The 24,007-nt window shown below is 42.2% G+C and overlaps 2 protein-coding genes and 1 long non-coding RNA gene across 15 annotated transcripts; 1 reads left to right on the top strand and 2 right to left on the bottom strand.

Annotated features, from left to right (window-relative positions):
• Positions 1-947: 947 nt before the first annotated feature.
• Positions 948-9,061, bottom strand: LOC130371181 (antigen peptide transporter 2-like). Its single transcript, XM_056576856.1, has 11 exons — positions 8,408-9,061; positions 8,058-8,172; positions 7,799-7,929; positions 7,285-7,490; positions 6,668-6,865; positions 6,348-6,476; positions 4,831-5,019; positions 4,163-4,336; positions 3,689-3,848; positions 3,080-3,216; positions 948-2,648 (listed from the first exon to the last, which is right to left on the bottom strand). The coding sequence occupies exons 1-11, from the start codon at positions 8,994-8,996 to the stop codon at positions 2,466-2,468; spliced, it is 2,211 nt and encodes a 736-aa protein (XP_056432831.1). The 5' UTR covers positions 8,997-9,061; the 3' UTR covers positions 948-2,465.
• A 51-nt stretch (positions 9,062-9,112) lies between these two features.
• Positions 9,113-22,907, bottom strand: LOC130371182 (uncharacterized). Of its 3 annotated transcripts, XM_056576860.1 has the most exons (13): positions 20,753-22,907; positions 18,144-18,169; positions 15,250-15,460; positions 15,068-15,167; positions 14,254-14,330; positions 14,056-14,127; positions 13,853-13,897; positions 13,559-13,600; positions 13,357-13,389; positions 12,997-13,232; positions 12,204-12,363; positions 11,383-11,507; positions 9,113-9,864 (listed from the first exon to the last, which is right to left on the bottom strand). In XM_056576860.1, exons 1-13 carry the CDS (start codon positions 20,928-20,930, stop codon positions 9,841-9,843), a joined length of 1,329 nt encoding a protein of 442 aa, XP_056432835.1. In that variant the 5' UTR covers positions 20,931-22,907; the 3' UTR covers positions 9,113-9,840. The 3 variants fall into 3 exon arrangements, with proteins under 3 accessions (XP_056432835.1, XP_056432834.1, XP_056432833.1); XM_056576859.1 differs by lacking the exon at positions 9,113-9,864 and having other exon boundaries at positions 10,560-11,507; XM_056576858.1 differs by lacking the exons at positions 9,113-9,864; positions 11,383-11,507; positions 12,204-12,363; ... (6 more) ...; positions 15,068-15,167; positions 15,250-15,460 and having other exon boundaries at positions 16,124-18,169.
• Positions 10,863-23,156, top strand: LOC130371190 (uncharacterized). Of its 11 annotated transcripts, none has more exons than XR_008893145.1 (8): positions 10,863-10,946; positions 11,025-11,574; positions 13,016-13,152; positions 14,096-14,136; positions 15,087-15,471; positions 16,125-18,750; positions 20,333-20,416; positions 21,890-23,156. It is a non-coding gene; the product is annotated as an uncharacterized LOC130371190 (long non-coding RNA). The 11 variants fall into 11 exon arrangements; XR_008893144.1 differs by having other exon boundaries at positions 10,864-11,095; positions 11,223-11,574; XR_008893141.1 differs by having other exon boundaries at positions 10,864-11,574; positions 15,087-15,141; positions 15,255-15,471.
• The last annotated feature ends 851 nt before the right edge of the window (positions 23,157-24,007 follow it).

Genomic DNA, 24,007 nt, shown 5'->3' with positions numbered 1-24,007 from the left:
AGTAAAAAACAACAGTGTTACCCCTAATGTTTTTTTTCATGACGACCAATAAAAAACAACAGTGTTACCCCTTATGGTTTTTTTCATGACGACCAATAAAAAACGATAGTGTTACTCCTTATGGTTTTTTCATGACTGATAAAAAACAACAGTGTTACCCCTTATATTTTATTTGACAAAAACAGTGTTACCCCTTATGTTTTTTTTCATGACGACCAATAAAAAACAACTGTGTTACCCCTTGTGTTTTTTCATGACGACCAATAAAAAACAACAGTGTTACCCCTTATGTTTTTTTTCATGACGACCAATAAAAAACAACAGTGTTACCCCTTATGTTTTTTTTCATGACGACCAATAAATAACAACAGTGTTACCCCTTATGGTTTTTTTCATGACTACCAAAGAAAAATGACAGTGTCACCCCTCATGTTTCATTTGATAAAAACAACAGTGTTACCCCTTGTGTTTTTTTTCATGACGACCAATGAAAAACAACTGTGCTACCCCTTATGTTTTTTTTCATGACGACCAATAAAAAACAACAGTGTTCCCACCTGCAGGACTTCATTATTCCGTTTCGTCCTCCTCGACCATCAACAGCGTGTCTTCTTTCAATCCCCGTTTATCCATATCCAAAGCCGAAACTCATTGCAAACATTTTGTTCATCCGTTTGTCCGAGGAAATACAACACCAGCAACTCTCACGACCAGTGGCGGTGGGTCAATAGGGGGCGCTAGGGCGCCGCCCTTCCGTGAAATATTCACTTGAATATATCTGCCAACTATTAATAAACTATTATCATTACGAAATCAATAAAAAACAACAGTGTGTTACCCCTTATGTTTTTTTTCATGACGACCAATAAAAACAACAGTGTTACCCCTTATGTTTTTTTTCATGACGACCAATAAAAAACAACAGCGTTACCCCTTATTTTTTTTTTCATGACGACCAATAAAAAACGATAGTGTTACTCCTTATGGTTTTTTCATGACGACTGATAAAAAACGACAGTGTTACCCCTTACATTTTATTTGACAAAGACAACAGTGTTACCCCTTATGTTTTTTTTCATGACGACCAATAAAAAACAACAGTCTTACCCCTTATGTTTTTTTCAGCCCTTCCGTGAAATATTCACTTGAATATATCTGCCAACTATTAATAAACTATTATCATTACGAAATCAATAAAAAACAACAGTGTGTTACCCCTTATGTTTTTTTTCATGACGACCAATAAAAAACAACAGTGTTACCCCTTATGTTTTTTTTCATGACGACCAATAAAAAACAACAGTGTTACCCCTTATGTTTTTTTTCATGACGACCAATAAAAAACAACAGTGTTACCCCTTATGTTTTTTTTCATGACGACCAATAAATAACAACAGTGTTACTATTCCGCCCTTCCGTGAAATATTCACTTGAATATTACTGCCAACTATTAATAAACTATTATCATTACGAAATCAATAAAAAAAATGCATAGCGTTTATCCTCGATTAATTGTGTGACATGCTTCTCACTGCCAGCAACCATTTAAATGCGTCTGAACGTCAATTATTTGGGCTAGGCTAGTTATTGGTCATTCGAAATAAATCCCTCCTCCAAGTCAGGAGCGCCGGCCACGTGGAAGTCAATGTAAGCTTGCTAACTTTTAGCTTCCTATCAAGCAGAGACAGCTTTTCATTGGCACAAGAAAATTCGCCCTTGGGTCGCACCAGTGTGCGCCCAAGGCCATCGCTGGTATCGCTTTTCTATTTTGTTATCACCACATGATTGGACAATTCAGCGAATCAATCAAATAGGCTACCTCCCTCAGCAGCATTCGGGCACCACAACTACATGTAGAGAGGAGATAGATCGCTAACTAGCAGAGAGTTTTAAGCACTTTCCCTTTACAGTGGAGGAATTGGACTCCCCAAGCAATGTTATACTTAAAAGGAGCAAGTAAGTTACATATTAATTTAGTCTTTCGGCCTGTAGCATATAAACAAAATGAAGCAACTGTCCCATATTTCTAACTGCATTTGAAGTAGACATTGAGACTCACAAAAAATGGACGCTATAGGACAGTGATCATGATTTGTCTCAATATCAGAATAACAACAATGGGTCAAATAGCAATGGCTGGTGGAATGGCCATGAAGTAGGTCTGTATATGCAGGGTTGTGTCTATTACTGTGCCCCACCAACATGTTTGATCGCCAGCCACCACTGTGCCCAACTTACACCTAAATGTATGTGAGTATCTGACTGCACAGGCTCTGTAGGAGTCGGCAGATGCCGTTCAATAAGTTTATAGTATAGTTTTTTTAATGTAAAAAAAATACATCATATATTATGAATTAAAAAATGACAAACACAAAGAAATCCTTAAGAAATAAAATCAATAAAACATTTTTAAAAATAGAAAAAGCGTTGTTATTGTTTCTGAGTGCAGAAGAGGCATTGAGCCTCTAAAACAGAGCCTGATAGCTGCGGTAGTAGCGTGCTTCACTGGCCATGAGCTCCAGGTGCGTGCCCTGCTCCACGATGGCCCCGCCCTCCATGAACACGATGTGGTCCGCCTCCTCCACTGTCCTCAGCTGATGGGCCACCACCAGTAGGGTCACACCCTGCCCCCGCAGCTGCCTCGCCACCTGGCACACACACACACAGCGACAGACACACACACACACACACACACACACACACACACACACACACACACACGCGCACACGCACACACGCAGGCTGAGAACCTTGGAGTTTATAGGCAGCAACCTTCCAGAACATCCCACAATCCAGTTGGATTAATGTGTTGGGTTTTATCATGCTGTTTTTAATCTAAGGTGTTGCATGTGTTACGCCGTATGGACGCCACACCGCCACGCAGTAGGGGCTCGAACCGGCAACCTCCAGGACCGGAGGGTGAGCCGAACACTATTTACTCAGCCAAATCACTGCAGCCTTTCGGGTCTGCTTCAAACACGTTCTCGGGGCCCGTGGACTCCACGGCCCCTGAGAACGTCCACCGGCCCCCGGACGTGGGGCCTACGGAGAAGAAGCAGTCAGGGTTTGGGTGACGTACGGCGTGCTGCACGTCTGCGTCCAGGCTGCTGGTGGCCTCGTCTAGGATGATGACCCGGGGCGTCCGGACCAGAGCTCTGGCGATGGCCACGCACTGCCTCTGCCCCGCCCCCAGCTTCACGCCACACTCCCCCACGTCTAGAGAGGGAGACAACACATCCGTTAATTTTGGTTCTTTTTTTGTGAGAATGACACTTCCGACACTTTGTTGTGGGTTTCCTGTGACCATTCCTTTTGTGAGCTTTATGAGTTTCTGTTGTTCGTTTATTTATTTGGATGAGGATTCATATTCCCACCGCACACACACACACACACACACACACACACACACACACACACACACACACACACACACACACACACACACACACACACACACACACACACACATTAAAATAACTTTGAGTGTCTTGAAAAGAAATATAATCATTGTTTCATTATATATATATATATATATATATATATATATATATATATATATATATATATTTCTTCATATTATACGTTGAATTTGACAATGTATAACTATTGCAGTGTGTATAGAGGTTCGAGAATGAAAAAAAAATGGGCCAAAAACAAACGAAACACCAGGAGTGGGGCGACGACCAACCTGTGTCGTATTTCTGCTCCAGCGACGCGATGAAGCCGTCGGCGCTGGCTCTCCTCGCTGCCTCCTGCAACATTCCCAGGGTGCACTTCTCCAGCCCGTACCCGATGTTGGACCCCAGCGAGCCTGAGAACAGGACCGGGTTCTGGGGCACCAGGGTCACCTGCCGTCAGAGGAGGGAGTCGCGAGCGCACAACAAAGCAATACAAAGAATGACACATGGGAAAGAACAACAACAAAAGCAAGAGATTATTTATGTCACACACCATAATGTATTAATTAGTTATTGGTGAAATTATTTGTTTCCTGAAAAGTTCTTCTCGATGACAAACATCTCGGTGAAAGTAAGTATTGTGTTCAGTGATAAGAAAATAAATGGCTGTGAGTTGAAATGCTAGAGTTTGTTTAGAGATTAAATATTCCTGTGCAAGCAGTGATCTAAAGACTCATCTCTCAGGGACTGAACCCAGGGACTACCTTCTGGTGGAGGTATTTGTGTTGGTAGCTGTGCAGCGGCTGTCCGTCCAGCAGGATCTGTCCGTCCTGAGGTTCATACAGCCTCTTCAGGAGGCTGACGCAGGACGTCTTCCCTCCGCCAGAGGGACCCACGAGAGCCGTCATCTTCCCCGGGCGTACTTCCAGAGAGAGGGACTATTGCAAAGAGAGAGTGTGTGTACTGTAAAATACCATATTGTATTCTAGGGAGAGTTGTTTAATGCTTTTTATCCAAAGCTGCCATCGTTGAGAAAATAAACTATTTAGATACTGTCATAAAAGAGGCAGGCGGGGGTTAGGAATCTAGTATGCCCATAGCCTTCGAACACTGGGGAACCCTTTACTGTACCTTTACTGGGAGACAGAGTAGCCGCTATACCATCCTGCCTCAACTACACCAATACACCATTACACAACCACACCGTTGATAGTAGACATCGCAACCTTGGTCCGAAATGATATGAGGTATATATATATATATATATATATATATATATATATATAAAGACATATATTCCAGTTTACTAATAGTTTGCAGCTCTTTTGAGCCTGGTTTGTTTAGTCTGAAAACTACAATTCAATTATCGTTTAAATTATTTTATTATTACCATCTGTATGTGAAACAGTCCAGTCCCCAAACAGATGCTCACCTTGAGTACGGGTTTATCAGGGGTGCTCGGGTAGGCAAAGGTCACGTTCTGGAAGCTGATTCCGCCCGCCAGTGCCTCGGGGGCCAGCCGTCCTGCCGGTTTGGCGTTGGGCGTTCGGTCCAAGTAACCCAACACTTTGGCGATGACTCCCGCGGTGCTCTCGAACTCTCCAGTGGCATAAAGGAACTCCTGGAACAACCAGAACCCTTTAGAATGACTTCCATTTTGTCTCAAGACGGACTTAACTGTGAATGAGACCCAAATCCAAATCCCCCATAGTCTCATGGCCCCATAGTCTCATGGCTTCCATGGTTTTATGGCCCCCATAGTCTCATGGCCCTTATAGTCTTATGGCCCTCAGTCTCATGGCCCTCATAGTCTCATGGCCCCATAGTCTCATGGCTCCCATGGTCTCATGGCTCCCATGGTCTTATGGCCCTTATAGTCTCATGGCCCCATAGTCTCATGGCTCCTATGGTCTCATGGCTCCCATGGTCTCATGGCTCCCATGGTCTTATGGCCCTTCTAGTCTCATAGCAACCATAGTCTCATGGCTCCTATGGTCTCATGGCTCCCATGGTCTCATGGCTCCCATAGTCTCATGGCCCTCATAGTCTCATGGCTCCCATAGTCTCATGGCTCCCATGGTCTTATGGCCCTTAGTCTCATGGCCCCATGGTCTCATGGCCCTCATAGTGTCATGGCCCCATAGTCTCATGGCCCTCATAGTCTTATGGCCCTCAGTCTCATGGCTTCCATGGTTTTATGGCCCCCATAGTCTCGTGGCCCTTATAGTCTTATGGCCCTCAGTCTCATGGCCCTCATAGTCTCATGGCCCCATAGTCTCATGGCTCCCATGGTCTCATGGCTCCCATGGTCTTATGGCCCTTATAGTTTCATGGCCCCAGTCTCATGGCTCCTATGGTCTCATGGCCTCATAGTGTCATGGCCCCAGTCTCATGGCCCTCATAGTCCCATGGCCCTCATAGTCTCATGGCCTCATAGCCCTCATAGTCTCATGGCTCCAATAGTCTTATGGCCCTTAGTCTCATGGCCCTCATAGTCTCATGGCCTTCATATTCTCATGGCCTCATAGTCCTCATAGTCTCATGGCCCTCATATTCTTATGGCCCTCGTTGTCTAATGGGGTCTGCGTTGAGTATATCGCCGCTAACGTAAGGCAAAAATCTCCATCTGCATGCAGCTTCCAGAGTAGCGTTCGGTTATTAGAGGTGGTTTCAAGATTATTTTTCTATTGCTCTACGGTGGAAAGAAGTCCAGCGATGTTTTCTGTCCAACCTTCAGAGAGCTCTGGAAGTGTTCCAACTGTAGATTTTGAATGACGCAGCACGTTGTGTAATATTGAGAACGTTTTTGACAACCAGGTCTGAGCGCCGCCCTGAAGTTCACCTCGTTTTACACCTAGTTTAATTTATGGCACCCAAGGCCTCCACATGAAAGGAGTTGAGAGCGTACAGCAACGGCCAGCCATTGGTAGGATTGAGGCCGACTCTCACCCGTATGCTTGCTGAGAGAGGTCCCTGGTACAGGAAGAAGGCGAGCAGGTCGCCCACGGTGATCTGACCAGAGGAGATCAGGGAGCGGCCCTGGACCAGGATGAGCACCTTGATCCCCACGTTCAGCAGCTAGATGAGGACAGGTGACAAGTGATTCATTGAAAATACAGCCCTCAAAATTATTGGAAAAGTGCCACCCTTAAAATAAAATACTAAACAAGGTTTATTAAGACAGATAATCCGTCCCAATATGACCGTCAGACTCATCCACTAAGAAGAGAGTTTTTATTGAACCCCCTTCTCCCAGCCGCCCTCCTCACCCTTCGCAGCAGGAGGAAGGTGGCTCTGTAGAGTCCCATGCGTGTCTTGAGGTCTCTCATCTGGTCCAGCGCCCGGCCGTAGACCCCCGCCTCGTAGGGCTCCGCCCCGCAGCTGCGGACCACCCTGATGCTGCCCAGAGTCTGGGTGGCCAGCCGGTTGTTCTCCGCCTGGCAGTCCTGCAGCTCCTCCTTCATTTCCTGTGAGAACCGCCATCAGGAACACTGAGACCGTGAGGCACAATCGACCTCCAGAGTTTCTGGGTTCAATCCCCGGTATACCTGTAGGCCTGCCTGCTCCTTAATGACCTCTATCTGAATTCAGCGTATGCTCCTAAGAAATACAATATTGGTTTTCAGTTTATTACACACACTTTCTCATCTTATGAAGCAAAGCCCAGAACAAAGCCCAGAACAAAGCCCAGAACAAAGCCCAGAACAAAGCCTTTAGTGCTTTGTCCATCATCATCGTAAGTGTATGAAATGGGATTTGGCCAAGCTTTCCAACTCTCTCACAAATGTACTCAACATCACTGTGGCTCTATGAATATATTTACATCAGGCCTGCATGAATGACAGTTCTATTGGTTCTTATGGTTCTCAGATCTGTTACTTCCTACCTTGCTGTACACGCTGTACTGGCTCTGAATGAGGCTCAGGAGACGCATCTCCACAACGGTGAGCAGAGTGAGCTGCCAGGACAGCCTGACCATCAGCTGCAGCATGAGGACGCCCTTGATGGTGCTGCGTACCAACAGGTTACAGTTCAGCACCACGGTTTTACCCATCTTGTCCACGTCCGAATGCAGACGGGTGGCCAGGCTTCCTGAGAGGGGGATGAGTGGGGGGGGGATGAGTGGGGAGGGAGGGAAGGGGAGAGTGGGAGAGTGAGAGAGTGGCGGGAGGGAGACAGAGGGAGACGGAGAGAGAGTCAGTGAAGGTGACGCACAAGGATTAAATGCTAACTAAGGAATGTGCCGATTAAATGAAATTCACTATGAAAGTAAGCCAGGGGTAAGTACACCAAGAAATAGCCATACCCCAGAACTACACACACTACTACACACACTACTACACACACACAGACACACGCGTCTGCTCACACACAACAGGTATTATTAGTGTCTGTATCACCAGGCTTGTTGTCCTCAAAGAACTGTATCTCCTGCTGCAGCAGATTGCTGTACAGCAGTCTCTTGACCCTCTGGTTCAGCCTGGACAAGATCCACATAAACGTGCCTCCTCTCAGCGCAGCGAACAGAGGGCTAGAGCAAAAGAAGAAAGACAGGTACTGATGAATGCAGAAATACTGGGACAACAATAAAATAGCTACGGCCTATGTATTCTTTAAGGAAGGGTACATCTGCACAAGGGAAACAACTAACAAGCATACCTTCCAAGAGAAAAAAGGGCTAGCCATCCAAGGTTCTTCAGAAAGTGTGTTTGATAGAGCTGACCTCGCAGCATATCAATGACTCTTCCCTGATACAGTGGGATGTATGCATCACCTATCGGGAAAAAGACACACAGATAAAGGATTATTATTTAAGTGGGCTACATAATGCTGTCATTTGTCAAAAGTCTGAGCCGTCCATCGCTACTCATATTGTCTAAATGCAGAATCTAAAATTATTTAAGAATTAGCTTATCACACAATCAAATATAAAATTATCAAACGTACATATAATTCTAACCTTATATTTTATAATACCGGGAATGTTGATTTAATATTGTTAAACTTACAAGCCACGCCCAGGATGAGGAAGAAGAAGGCAAACAAAAGGTAGAGGCGGTCTGGCACGAAGTATTTCAGCACCCTCTTCAGCACCGCCGTTGAGCCGAGATTTTGACCTCCTTTCTTCTTCTGCCCATTGGTCAAATCCATCTCCCAAAACGCACATGCTATGATGGAGGAGATCTGGGCCAATACGATCATACCAAGCGTAGGGACTGAACTGCCGTTAAAAGTTGAAAACCCAGCTAGAGTTCGTACACTTTCAAAAATAGGGAGCAAGAGGCACACGAGAGTCACAAACCTGAAGACAACAGGTGTGGGTTTGTCGTCAATATAAACGGTCCATGTGTTGATTAGTGGCAGCTTTAATAGTCCAAAAGTCCACAAACCAGGCAATCCAACACAACTTGAGAACTGAAGCAACACAGCAAAGAGCATCAGCCAGAACATGGTGTCCGAGAGGAGGACAAATCCATACGTCTTCCATTTCATTTTCGTCGACCTAAAATGTTTATCCAATAATAAATTACACGAATGTATATTAAAAAGGAGGTATAAGTACTCGACTGTCTGTGCAACTTTAGTTTCTCTTTGCATTAACTTTCACTTTCTCATTCTCGAGATTTGGAGGAACGGCTACGACCAATCATAAGGATACTGGGGCATGACACTGTAGAACAGCCCCAAGAACAAATAAGGAGAGCCGTCCCAGACAGCAAAAGAACGTTGAATCAACGGTGAATCAACCTCCGCATTTTCAACCAAAACATGTTGAATCAGCGTTGAGACCGGACGTCGATTCAACGTCAGTTTGCTCATACTGTCCACCGTCGATTCAACGTTGAATGGGAGGCGAACGACGACGGCGCGTCGATCCCTTTTCAACCTTTATTCAACGATTATGGTCGAATTTTGGTCGATTCAACGGCAGTTTGCTCATACTGTTCCAGGTCGATTCAACGTTGAATGGAAGGCGACCGACGACGGCACGTCAATCCCTTTTCAACCTTTATTCAACTAATGATTATGGTCGAATATTGTGGTCGATGTTGGTTCTTCACTCACTGATTTATTTAAAGGACATCATGATATGACTCTACAATTAAATTAGGATTTTAAGGCTACTGAATCTCCTTCAAGGCTCTAATGAATATATGAATACACAGAACATAGGCTATTGTTGTCAAACATATTGTAGCGGCGGCCAAGAAACGCACAGTCAGGCTTTATTTAACTGTAGTTCTGCGCCCCGTACACCCCTCGACGCAGACTACTTTTATTAAAATCCTCTCACATAGAGCACCCAACAAACAAACATGACACAACAACGGTGGCGACAATAATGAACAACACAACGTGATAACCGAACACGAACAACCCAAACCCAATTAACCCTACTTATTCTAACGAATATAATTATTATTTACACACACACATTCATTCATGGTCGAGGATCCTGCGGCGCCTGAAAATAAATAGAAGAATATTAACATAAGCGGTATACAAAATGAGTCCAGCAATACGACTGAATGAGGTTTGTTTCAAACTACGCCATGCGCCCGTGACTTGCATTGTATGGAGCCAGTTTCCTGCCATAATTCAAACCTGAAAAGAAAAGTTTCAAAGGCTTGTAAGTCTGGGTTTGAAAACTCAACACCTTGTAAAAAAGGTTTTGCAACACTGAAAAAAGACATTATAACCTGAAAAAAATTCAACATGTTTTCAAAGTTCAAACAATATCACCAGCGCATTTGCAGTTTCAAATCTGGCACTGTTCTAACAGTGTATTTCATTGTTTCCCGGTTTTGAAACCTTGTAAATGGGATTCTGCAAACAGGTGTTCATACATTGAGAAATAAGTTTTGAAAGGTTGAATATTTATTTTTAAAAACTTGTAAAGGTGTACGTTTACGCCATTGCAATGTATTTTTTCAGAAGTGACTTCTCAGCACTGACTTTTCAGAGATTCGACCACACAGGCGCAAGCTTTGAGTCACGTGAATATTGGCAGTGTTCTGTCGCGCATTTGTTTTGAAACTCCTGACAGTCAAAAGTCTGAAGAAAAAAAAACGTTCCTGGGGGCGGGACCATTTAGCTCTAAACCTATTGGTTGCTCTCGGCTGACGTACATTCCAATCACATTCTTTCATCGGCAGAGCACTGTCAATCACGCACAGGCCGGTGAACGGCACATGTACATCCTTCGTCCCTCCCCATGCGGGTGTTGGCACGGATGGGGGAGTCTGGGCGGTGTACTGCGACGGTATGATAGTTGTCTGACCGCTTGGAATGTACTGACGTACATTCCAATCACATTCTTGTCATTGGCAGAGCATTGTCAATCACGCACAGGCCGGTGATCGGCACATGTGATTGGAATGTACGTCAGCCGAGAGCAACCAATAGGTTTAGAGCTAAATGGTCCCGCCCCCAGGAACGTTTTATTTTTCTTCAGACTGTCAGGAGTTTCAAAACGAATGCGCGACAGAACGCTGCCAATATTCACGTGACTCAAAGCTTGCGCCTGCATGGTCAAATCTCTGAAAAGTCAGTTCTGAAAAAAGACATTGCAATGGCGTAAACGTACACCTTTACATGTTTTTAACACCTGTTCCCATTTACAAGGTTTCAAAACCGGGAAACAATGAAATACACTGTTCGAACAGTGCCAGATTTGAAACTCTGCAAATGCGCAGGTGATATTGTTAGAACTTTGAAAATGTGTTGGTGAAAATTATGAAGATAAAATAGAACGCAAAATCATGTTTACAGATGTTTGAATTTTAGTTTGAATTTATAAGCCTTTGAAACTTTTTTTTTCAGGTTGGAATTATGGCAGGAAACTGGCTCCATAGCATTGCGCTCTCGAAATGCATTTTGGGTCCGTCCGTTCAGACCTGTCCATCCATGGTTCAGAGTCGCACTCGCGACGCTCATCCGTCGAAGGACGCATGATGTGTGGAACAAGCGCACATAGGCCTACCTGATCGCGTTCATTTGTTCGCCTCCCTCCACCTCCCTCTCTCTCCGGTGCATATTTAAGCCACTTCTTCAGTGTCCCTGAAAAAACAACATGGGTGGTCCCTGGCAGCTGTTTTTGGAGTGCAGCTGAAAGAAAGAAAGAAAGAAAGAAAGAAGGAAAGAAACCCGGTCAAGAATTACCAACATTGCGACGGTAAGCTGTAACATGGCCATGGCCACCATGGCCATTTTTTGCATAGTGCACCAGGCAAAAAGTCAGCAATTTGTTTCCTAACCACAGACCCTTAACGCTGGTGCGCAGTGCAGTGGTTTCACTGTCCTCTCGGTCTCATTTTACTGCACTATGGGTTACCACATCGACTCCATCCCAGTTACTTCTTTGATTACAGAATGCATGCATGCAGGGTTAAATTGGTAGGCTACGGGCATGCATGCCCGTAGCCCGACATACCACGAGTAGCCAAGGCTAGCGGAGTAGCGCGTTGTTACATTCTTATGTGAATGTAGGCTTTCGGTGCAAGATAGCTAGATAGTAAAAGTAAAATAACGTCAAACTAAAGTGTTCTAGTGCTGACGGATAGTCCAAGAGTGCAGTGCAGAATATTGTCAGTGTTAAAAGCATTGCTGCATCTGGACACAAAACTGAGATCGCATAGTAGCCTATAAATTGACTTTTCTGATTTTACATGAAATAAGCATAGCTCAGAAGACTACCCATAGGGCATATTTAAAAATCGACTTGCTGTTTTAAAAGCATTTATTTTAATCAGTGGTATCTGTGTCTAATGCTTGTGTGTTGTGACTGAGTTTTGACAAACATACCGAACAGTACATCACTAAGGACAGTGCTTTTGAAGGCTTCCTTGAAGCCTTTCCCTGCCCAGTTGAAGCGACACGCCAGGTTATTGGTCAGGCCACTCTGCAACATCCTTCTTACGGCCTCTTCTGCAGTGTGCCCTCCAATTAGACTGAATGTTAAGATCTGACAAGACATAATAAACCAACAAACAAGTGAAACATAGATTATTATAACATGTATAATTACAATATCTCCCAAAAGTGAATAGGCCTACACCCCTCCCATTTTTGCAAATATTTTATTGTTTCTTTTCATAGGATAACCCTTGGCATGAAACTTTATTATAAGTTAAACTAGTCATTATACATATTGTAGAGAACTATAGATTTATTGTCCTCAGATTATGACTAAAAACACATCCATTAACAACTAAACAGCTGGCCACATAACTGAGTACACTTAATTATGAACATGACCATTGCGCCCATAGTGACAATAAATCTATCGTAATCTACAAACTCTACACTGACTTCTTTAAGTTACATCAACGTTTTGTGTATATGGAGTTATCCCATGAGAAGATACATTAAAACATTTGAAAAAATGGCATAGGGTTTTGTGAGATACTGTATGTACCAATTTAGGTTAGGTGAACTCCTCACTGTTTCACATAATGAGTAATGCGTTAATTTTGTTTTGAAAGATACTTCCTACAAATACTGAGTAATGTAGTGGATGGCTGGAAAGAAGAGGTATGGTTTATTAATTTACACATATACTTTGACTAGCTTTTGGGTAGTGCAGATTTGTACCTACCATCTTTTGTTTTTCGCAGGGGGTTTCTCTCATAACAGCCTCTGCTAATTGAAACTCCTCCATGGTCCTCAGAGGCAGCTTGATGGACGAAGCGGCAGCTTCTGGTGCTACCGGCCTCACCATCTCTCTCCTAAGCGCCCTCACTTCACTCCCCAGGTTGGTAATTTCCGCTTTCATCAATTTATTTTCTTCCAGCACTTTGGAAAGCAGCTCCACGACTTTAGATATTCCCATATCTGTTCATGTAAGTTACTTATTAGAAAGGTTTTCTGGGGTTTGGTGTACTTTCCCATTTCATCTTAATTATAATGTGTATGATAATGATAAACAATGGTTAGAATGTTTGTCTCCTCGACTTACCATGCAATAGCTGGTGGCTTGGTTGGACTGTATCTATATTCAAAAGTCATTGATTAGTGTCAAGTGCCAATGATTATATATATTTTTCAAAGTAGTGTATTTAAGGAAGAGTTTGTAAGATTTACCTTGTAAGAAATTAATATAAATACATGTTCAATCAATACATGTTGAAATTAGGTATTCTACTGACGCCAACACTTACCTAGATGTAGTAGCTCAAGTCTCTGGCTGCCATTTGATTGAGCTGGATTAAAAAAAAAAAAAAAATCATGTAATTGTGTGTAAGTTAAAATATTTTAAGTTTTACTTGTTCAACCATCAGTTCGCCTGATATCGAGGAAGTTTGGCTTGGTCCTGGGATGCCAACAACAGAGGTGTGTGTGTGTGTGTGTGTGTGTGTGTGTGTGTGTGTGTGTGTGTGTGTGTGTGTGTGTGTGTGTGTGTGTGTGTGTGTGTGTGTGTGTGTGTGTGTGTGTGTGTGTGTGTGTGTTATTACCTCTTTGGGTGGTCGATGGCCCAAATAGCCACTCACTATTGATGTCTGAAAAAAATGAAACACTTCAAAACTGAATAAGAGAGCCAAATGGTATTTCTAACATTTGTGTTAAACATGGTGTTGTTTCAAATGGTGCTTCAAAGTACCATTTGTACCGGCATTAACCAGTAAACACATACAACATATTTTTTAGCCCCTCCTACCTGGCCCTACATCTACAGATTGTCGTGCTGTTTTCCTTAGGGGGGGTGGTGCCTCGTCATCAGTGTCCACACCTTAGCATAGTAAGTGCCAGTTTAATTTCAGACTAAATGGGCAGTCAAACAGCCGTTTCTGAAATATTTATATTTTAATTTCTAAAATGTTTCATTGCTGTTCAGTTTAACTCTAAAGGTCTGCACCTTCAAAATAGTGTTGCGGCGGGCCCCTAGTGGTCTGGGCTCTTCCAGCTGGCTCCTGCAGGTAGCGTGAGTTTGGCCTTTGGAACAAAGCAAGGACAGTCATGGCAGTCAGTGGGTAACACCAGAAATATTAACAGAGAACATATACATTTATGCATTTAGCAGATGCTTTGAGCTGAAGCGATTTACAACAAGAGGACTAACATTTAAGCTACAACACTATTTTAACACCTTGCTAAGAGTGCCAAAAAGTGCCACTAGTCACCTGAACACTGTCTGAAGTTTAAGTGCAATAGAAAGATGGAAGAGTGCATTGAAAGTTAAAAAGTGTTAGGACAAGAGTCATTCTAGGAAGAGCTGAGTTTTCAGGAGCTTTTCGAAGGTAGTGAGGGATGATAAGTTGCCTGTGGATGGTTCAGAGAACTGCCTGCTATTAGCAGCCACTTTGTCAGTAAAGAATGAAGCATAAGGGTCTGCTGTGAGGTTTGTAGCAAGATGGGAAAGGTTTAGTATTTGAAAGTAGAGAACCGTTTCCGGGTGTCAGTTGTATTGTGAATCTTGTCATTGTAACAAGAATTTTTCGCTGCTGTGACATTGTAAGCAAAAGATGATAATAGTTACTGGTATTGTGTTAAATCTGATGGGTTGTTAGTTTTATGCCATTCTCTCTCAGCAGCCCATGAGGTTAGAGCGCATCGATTGAAGGGAGTCGTTTATCCAAGGAAGGGGCTTAGAGGGTTGGGAGGGTCTGATGGATAGCGGGAATGTGTGGCCCAATTCACCTCTGGAGAGGAGAACATTTTTTGTTTTTTACCTTTTTTTCCTTCTGATAGGGTCTTCAGCCTCTGACTGTATGTCTGATGTTAAACACAGTAAGGACTTTTTCAGGTAGTCCTTTGCCTTAACATATGTTGCTGAAAGTGAATGGCATGCATTAGTGAAATTTAGCAAGTTGAATCTTATAGAAACGTTTTCATATGCAGCATTTTTCCTTACCACAGCTAACCAAGACCCTCACGTCACCGTGCACGTCCCACGCTGCACCTGGAGGAAGGTGGTGCGCGACTGCCTTCTGGAGGCGGTTATGATCGTAAGAACTAGGAGGCCAGAAACAATTCCATGACTCCCCTGCCTCCTCCAACCAGCTGCTTGGCACTATGGTAGTGCTCCTATCTTTGAATTCGACGACCTTCCACACCTGTGCCATCTGTCAATGAGGTGAAAAAAAATCGCTGTGTTTTGAGTGTGAAAAATAAGCCTTAGAAATATATTTGGCCTATATATCAGTCATTGTTGTTATATATAACATAGTGTGTATGTTGCAAGATCAACAGTGATCACAGTTGATCACAGTCTCAGAAATATTTGGCCTGTTAAGCCCTTTGAGACTGTAATGGTGATTAAGGGCTATACAAATAAAATTGAATTGAAAATTGAATCACTATCATAAGTGGTGAGAGAACTGCATACACCAGCTTAACTTGGGTGAAGACGTACTCTGAAACCTGTCGTCTCTAACTACTATCTAAGCCTAACTATCTACAACCTAACTATCTTCAAAGGCTTGCCGGGCTCGAGGCAAATGCCCCCTCCCCAGAATTACCTTCTCAAAAACCAAAAAAATAGAAAGAAAAAAAAAGCACTTCGCAGGAAGAGTATACAATGCTACTCAGCTGAAGCACTCTAACTACTCAGATCATTCACAGCTGATTTACAGCAGTTTGTCACCACTCAGATATATATTTTTTGGCTATTTGTCGTTTTTTTTTTTTTTTTTTTTCATTCATTAATTCGATTTTAGGACTGGTGTATTTTATATAAAGACAAAGTTCAATAACAAAAAAATCTTTTTTTTCTTTTTTGGATTGCAGAAGACAAGGAATTAGGATTGGTGAAGAAGAGGGATGGCAACATAATGGTCTTGGTCTGGAAAAAGCACACATTTTCTGCTGACATCCCCAAGGAGCTCAACCTCAAGATCATCTACCAACGTATGGACCTGAAAACAGCCTATTCGAGAGGAGGGGCAGGGATATGTGAAATGGGATTCCTTGTACCCAAATCGTCTGTAGATGATGAAGACTGAACCAGAGGATAGCACAATGTTTTGGACCAGTCCAATATCCTGTCCTACTGCTATGCAGTTGTTCCCAGTCTTTGTTGACAGGCAGAAATCTGTTGTTACTACCTTTCTGTACTGTTTGGCAGTACTGAATTGCAGAGGCAAAGGACCATCCTGGTGCATTTCGTACAAAAGGGGCTGCTTACTTGGAGGTGGAGTTACAGTTTGAGGCACCTCTGACAGTCTCTTGACTACTTGTTGTAATGGTAGTTGAGGCTTTCGCAACATTTTTTTTACTTTTCCAAGGAAGTTTTCATAAGGAAATGCAGAGACACGGTCAAGGGCACCAAACTGTTTGTACACATCAGCTAGATGTATCACCTGATGAACTGTAAATACAATTTCTCCTTGACCATATAAATCTCCAAAGCTTTTAACAAATGCTGTTAGGACTCGATTGGCAAAATCAATCATGGGTGCAGAGAGGTTGGGGCTGAGTAATAAGAACACACCCACGGAAAACAACAGGAAGTTCTCAAAAATCTCTTCTGGTAGATTGTGCTTTAGGACCACAGGTCCACTGTAAATCATGAACTGCCTTAGTTCTGTAGCCTTCCATCTTTCGATCTCTGTCAGCTCTCGTGGTTTTCGGGCAAATTCAGATGGAATATGGGGACGGAGAGCAATCAGTTTAGATGATATAGCTGAGATGACATTAGATGGCTGTCTTATGGCCAGGTTTTTGCCCTTCATCCAGAAAAGAATGAGTTTTTTTGTTACACCCAAACAGCAGAGGTGCATGTAATCAATGGGAAACTGGGTTACCATCTGAACAATGCCAGTAAGGGGACTAGGTCGCAGGTGGTGATCTGTGTCTGACATTAAAGCAAAGTCTTCGTCTGTTCTAAGCCTGGCATTTATTTCAGGATATGTCATTTTATTTTGCCACACGCCAACTTGATTGCACTTGTCACACCCAGAGTACCCATTGTGGGACTTCATCTGTTTCACAAAAGCACGTGCTGGAGCATCACAAATGAAGGAGCACACCATCACCTTTAGAGGTTTACCTCTGAAGGTCAATCCATTCCTCAGTAGCTGGGTAAGGTCATTGACAAATTCTTTGAGGTAGTCATACACACTAGATGGTTTTCCACTTCCACAAAACAAACCAATAATAAAAGGTTTTTTTGTGTAATCACAATCGAGCATCGCAAGAATTGGCCAAAACTGAACTTTTGAACTCTTAAAAATGGGTAAACCGTCGATGTTGAATTGTAACCGAATTGTCTGAAGGCAGCTAGGCAAATGGATTGAATTCAATTTTGATAAAATTCCCTTAGCCAATCCAAAATGGTGATATTCACCACCACCTAATGCATGCACAGCTATTTTCTTTTGTGTGCCAAGAAGTGTCCTGGCATCTTTAGGCAGCTCAGAGTGGTGTACTCTCAATATTGATAGAAGAGCGGTAACTGCAACAAGAGTAATGCCAAAAGTTGATGCCCATTGCTTTAGTTTAACTTGTAAACTCATTTCCTCAGGCTCACTTTCATCAGAGCTGGATAACCCACTAAAATCCTCTCTTTCACTGGCATCACTGTCTGTAGTGTTTTGGTCAGGACTGTTTGCCACTGTTGCCCCACACAGTGCTAGATCTGGTAAGCTAGGGGGGGCATTTTCAGCCTGATTAACTGTACTTAAATGTAATTGCTGCAAAATCTCGTTCTCTGTCTCCCTTGCGTTGGACAAGACTCGCCTCCTTTTACTCCAATAAGAGGCCATCTCTGTGTGTATCGGATACAATTTTGAAATGCAAGTTTGATACCTTTTCTGCCGTGAGCTTTGAATGGTCTTCAGTGTCCCATAAATATGCAAATGAAGAAGAAAAAAAACACAAAGTTAGTTTTGATGGCATAGTGTGACAACAATGAATAGTTGCATTTAACCCTTTCACATGCAAGTGAAGAATCCCCCTTCTAATAATGTATAGCCTATTAAGGACCTATTTCAGGATAAATATACAAATACATTCACATTGAAGTGTAGAAGGTCCTACAGGCAGCTGTAATAAACTAAGATATACTATTTATGAGATGGCTTGCAGTGTGCTTATCTGACAGGATTAAAACCGTGCATTCTGTGTGAATGTGTATTTGAATGTTAACATTTAATAACATGTCGTTTTTAGTTATGTAATCATTTGAAAGTCCCTTCAAGTTGAAAAGTACATGCATTCTTATTATGGCCACACCTGGCGTACTAGTAAATCAACTGTGATCAGATTGGTTAAAAAAAAAGAGGCTGCGTGTGATTTCAGTTCCGGTTCAATGCATTTGTAATGAGGGGCCGCACTTCTGTGCAGTGTGCACATTAGTCGTCGTTGCCAGCAGGCTGCACCCGACAGCCAAGGGATTTACATGTGGCATAGCAAGGTAAGCAGCAGAATTGTTTCCAAATGAAGCGTAATTTAGAAATGGAGTTGAGTATTATGGTTTCATGAAAGCAAGGACAGCACTCGGTTGCTTTCGAAACTTCGAATCGCCAACAACGGACGTTTCGGGCCGCGCGCCCTTCAGCGTGTTATGGCTTCTTCACGGCCATTACACGCTGAAAAAGGGAAACGTCCGTTGTTGGCGATTAAAAGTTTTGAATGCAACAGTGCTGTCCTTTCTTTCAGGAAATAATATTACGATACGTTGGATTCAGCACGCAGTTAAGTTATATAAAGAAGTCTAGTTAGTGTGAGCGCGTTACTGCATATATTCGATTTTTTTTCTTGCCCTTCTGGAGGCTTGGGTGAAGGGTCATTAGTATTTGGTTTTATTTAGTATTATGGTACAATATGTAGCTGGGCCGACATGTCCACGGGTCGATTTCCCGTAGTAAATTTATCATTTTAATGATTTGGATTTCCCCGCGACGGTTTCGCGGGATTCAGCTGCTAGTCAGGGTAGCGCGTGTCACGTGACCGTGACAACGTTATTTATTGGGAAATGGGACTAAAACGAATATAATGGATGACATTCATAGTATTATTGGTATAACAATTCCATTACTTGTAGTACAGCAAACGAACAATTTTGTAAACATGAAATCGTTAATAATTTATCAATGTCCTTCTAGAATCTGTCATGAACTTTGATAATCAAATCAAACGATGTCTCGAGCGCAATAGATGTCTCTGATATAACGGACATTTAGCTGCTATTCTTTGGCAATTTGACATTTTAAGTTGGCCATATGAGCAATGTTGTTTCTTAATGTTACTCATATATGAACGTAGTCTAATATAAACATAGACTACGTTAATGTGAAGTAAATATACACAGCTGTGATAACCGCAATAACTTATCCTGGCATAGCAGTAGCCATAAGCAATTTGGCACAGAGTTTAGCTGAATGTCATTGATGATAAAGCTAACGTTAGTTAGTATATCTAGTTAGTCATCTATGAACGAATATGGTCGAACTAAAGTTGCTAACAGACCGACAGTCAAACATGATCGCCATTCGTGTTATTCTACTTACCAAGAGTTGTATATAATATGAAATAATTAATAGGTTATTGCTGTAAATGTCAGTACGACCGTAGTTGCCAACTACATCAACGGAAGATGAGCATCTTCCCTGGGGAGGCTCGTGCGACTGGTTCAGGAGCAGTGTATAGCTCGAGCAGTCAACTGCTCTTGAACCTGGCGCTCGAGGCTCCCCAGAAACTGGAACGTCAAGGTTAATGTTCGTTTTACCTTATTTGTGTATTTTGCTTGGGTGCCATTTTTATGTTTTTGCCAGGATCAATTCATGTACCCGTCATTTCAAGGTTATTTTCCCTCACAAAAGCTAGAACTTGTTTGGGCAATTTAGTTGTGCAGTACATTATACATTGTAAAAAGCCTGTAGTAAGAGAGAAAATAAAAGACATGATTATGTGTACTGTGGTCAAGACACCCAAGTGGTTTGACATATTTGGTGTAACTGATGTTTTTCTTTTACTCTTGCAACTTTCCCTTTTAGTCTCTGAGCAGTGTCTCACACTCGAGTCCTGACCGAGGGCCTTGAAACTGGCATGCCTGTTCAAAACATCTCCAGGACAACAAGGTTATTTTGTGTTGACGTGTATTGAATTCTTAAGGGCAAAGGTAGCTCTTAACAGGCCAATTCTGTAGAAACTCCATAAAAAGAAATATTAACTCACTAATACCATTCATGAAACATCAGTAAGCTGCAGTTTGCATAGCCAGTCAGTAATATTTTAGTTCTTGCAATTGCGACTGCTTGTAAAAAAAAAAAATTCAATGATGCCACCAACAATAACAATACAATGCCAGATAACCTCAAATATAATTAGCCTACTTCCTATTTGTGCAAACCCATCAGATACCTTTGAAAAAAACAAAAGTGCAAAGATGCTTTGTCTGAAATTAGTTCCCTTACCGTTTAATTTGGAGCAAGTGAAACAATCACGGGCTTGTGTTATCTGTAGGGTCTCCGTTGTTGTCAACTGCTTCTCGGAGAGCTGGATGGAGAGGGTTTGCAGCGTCTGTATTCCAATTGGTTGTCGGGGTTTTTGCATTGGAAATGCATCAGTGAACAAATCGCCTGCCTGTGCCATCCGTAAGGTCTTCGTTGTCAACTTCTTGTTGGAGAGCTGGATGTAGAGGTTTTGCGACGTCTGTATTCAGATTAGGGCTGCACGATATGGGCTAAATATCATATCCCGATATTTTTTGGCTGACTGGCGATATACGATATATATCTCAATATTTTCTATAGAATGGGATAGATGGCTTTGTCGCATTGTCCTGCGTACTACGGTGAGGGTTTCAGTGCGCCCTAACTTTAATCCCCCGCCCCCTCCCTTCTCCGTTCCATTTGGGAACATGTTTGGTTTAATTTCGCTTGTTTCGTATATTTTAATTAATTAAGGGCGCCTCCAGAGGGCGCCCGCAACACATTGGATCGGCCCTCCGCTTTGGGGCCGACGTGTATTAACTTTTGATAGTCTAACGTGGTCCATTATCCCTTACTTGTTGCAAGACACAGTAGTCTACACATACATCTATACATAAGGTTTCTGAGAACAGCAGGACAAGTTGGCACATCAACATTCACAAACGGAAGGCTTGCGCTACTCCATCTAGGCACTTTGAGTTGTAGCCTCATACCATAATTGAATGCCGCTTCTTTTGTAGCAAGAAGCAGCAAGTGTTATTTTCACAGAAGATGAACGCATACCAAATTTTCTGATAAGCATATTAGCTTGTGCATACATCATACGATACTGCCTGCAAATTTCACGGTCATTAGACTGGTCGTCAGTTATGTAATGTTATACGTTTTTAGCCTCATTACATATGTTAAGGACTGTGCCAGGAAAGGAGAAATCAGTAGTTATCAGTTTCTTATCTGCCTTACTTCATGAGCATCAGCTGTATGTGGCCTTAGTGCCTAGATTTAATATGACAACCGCCACTGTTGTTTGGACAGGCGGATAGACGTAAACTGGCAGATAAATCTTAAGTGTTATGATTTCTCTCATTCATTTCTTATGTTTGCATTTGTGTCTTGCAGAAGATGAAGGAGAATGCGTGCAGTGGGCTGAATGGAGAATTCGTGAATCAAAGGCAACACCATCAAATGCATTATGAAATTAAGCACTATCAGGTTGTCAAGGCTGTAGCTCAGCCAACACATTGGATCGGCCCTCCGCATGGTCCTGTATGCTGCAGTTCTTTGTGCCACAAGAGGCCAAGAAGCTCTACTACAAGAAGTTGAGGCAGAAGATGAAGATTATTACAAATTATCCAAGTCAGTTCCTTCCGACCAAGTAATTTGATTGGACAAGAGGCATTCCAGTGCTGATATAGAGTATAACAGCACTGGGTCTTTTAACTATCCACGTATCGCTCCGCTTTACGGGTGTTCTCATAACCGTTAATGTTATCAACAATCTTTTTGTAGCTTAGATTGCAGCTGAATTAAGTTGAATTAAGAATGGTCGCCAGAAGAGGAACAAGGGAACCTAATGTAATGCTAATGTGTTTGTGTTGCTTGGCAACAGTTCAGTCCAGTTGCGGATCTATTTGTGTTGGCGGAGCCAAATAAATCATTAATGAACCAAAGAAATCTGAACATAATATGTTGTTAATTATTATTGTTAACTAATGATTGGTGCTTGTAGAACTGTTGGATAAAAGCAATATCACTCAGGAGTGAGTGCTGTTGTACTACGGCTGGGAAGAGAATCACAGCCGTGCTGATATTCAGTACAACAGCACTCCCTCTTGTGTGATATTGCTTAATTATTCTGTTCCAAAATTCCATAAAAAGTCTCATTACTAAGAAATATTGATGTATAGTTACTTTTGTCAGTTTCAAGTTTTTGTTTTAACACGGGGGTACCAACAATGTGTATGATGTATGACTACCTTAAAGCATTTGTCGATGATCTCACCCAGCTGCTGAGAGAACCTTCAGAGGTAAACCTCTAAGGTGTGCTCCTTTTATAAGCGATGCTCCAGCATGTGCTTTCTCCAAAACAGTGTGCTATCCTCTGGTTCAGTCTTTATCATCTACAGTTGATTTAGGTACAAAAAAAGTCCATTTCACGTATCCCATCGATTAAATGCACCTCTGCTGTTTGGGTGTAAATTTTGCCATCACTATTTCTTGTTACGGAGATGAAGACAACTACTTGTCTCTTTCATGCATCTCCTTTGTCCACATCTATGTTTGGGGAATGTAATTTGAAGCCATTCCGTAAGTGTTTGCTATGCCTCATTGTTTATTTTACTGCATACTACATTGGCACACTTGGGGAAAAAAATATATTTTACTCAATTTCTTCCCTTCTACAATGCGGCAGCATAATCATTACTACAGATTTTTTTCCCCCACTTTATTCTGTTTTGGGCATTTCCTACCAGTGCAAAGATGTTTAAATTAGTCACTGAAAGCAGTGTTCTGAAATGATATCAAAAATAGTTGTGGCCTGTATATGTAAGCATGGCCGTCACATATTTTTTGTAAAGCTGTACATGTCTTTAAAGATATTGATGCGGACGTTTCCACATTTACACTTCTCAGTGCAAATGGTTTTTTGAATAAGTTTCTGAAAGTAGTGCTTTGAGATGTTTGAGATAAACATTTAATGTGTTGGAAATATTTTTGGTCGCTGTGTCATAATTCAGCTTAATATTTAATACATTGTTTCTTATGGCATATTAACGAGAAAATGTCAAACTGGCACTGAATGTTGAAAAGGTTGCTGACCCCTGGTTACTGTATTCCCTCTCCCGCTCCATTACATGTATGTTTGTTTATTTCAAGTTAACTTGTTTTTCTGTGTTATTACAACCTTGCAACACATTTCTATTAATGTAGTTTGTTTATTCCTTAACAGTTTTCAAAAAACACAATCAAATGGGTACTAAAACCTTAATCTTTGTCAAGCCGAACTCTTGAGTAATTATTTCAAAGAATAGGGGCGTGGAAATCAATAAGGTAAGTGGGCTTTGGGGCTTATCTTATGACTAACTTTGGATCTGAACTAATGTGAATCGTGAGTAGATCTCATGGTGTTTACATCGCTTTACTAGGATTTCTAAATTGCAGCTTCTGTGTTTTAACCCCTCTCAAATGCTACTGTTGTAATGGGGTTTTCTTAACCAGTGATCTTTATTGCATTTG

The sequence above is a fragment of the Gadus chalcogrammus genome, chromosome 18 (genome assembly GCF_026213295.1).
Source record: "Gadus chalcogrammus isolate NIFS_2021 chromosome 18, NIFS_Gcha_1.0, whole genome shotgun sequence".
NCBI lineage: Eukaryota > Metazoa > Chordata > Actinopteri > Gadiformes > Gadidae > Gadus > Gadus chalcogrammus.
Note: the sequence above shows the minus strand (reverse complement) of the source record. Positions and strands in the feature narration are given on the sequence as shown.

Bases quoted from the DNA above. Each gene is read 5' to 3' on its own strand.
- LOC130371182 (XM_056576858.1), bottom strand. From the start codon at position 18,100: ATGGCCTCTTATTGGAGTAAAAGGAGGCGAGTCTTGTCCAACGCAAGG.
- LOC130371181 (XM_056576856.1), bottom strand. From the start codon at position 8,996: ATGCAAAGAGAAACTAAAGTTGCACAGACAGTCGAGTACTTATACCTC. The intron at 5,020-6,347 runs GTGAGAGTCGGC...TGGTTGTTCCAG, and splicing joins CTCTCTCAGCAAGCATACGG to GAGTTCCTTTATGCCACTGG. The intron at 3,849-4,162 runs GTAGTCCCTGGG...CTCTGACGGCAG, and splicing joins ACAAATACCTCCACCAGAAG to GTGACCCTGGTGCCCCAGAA.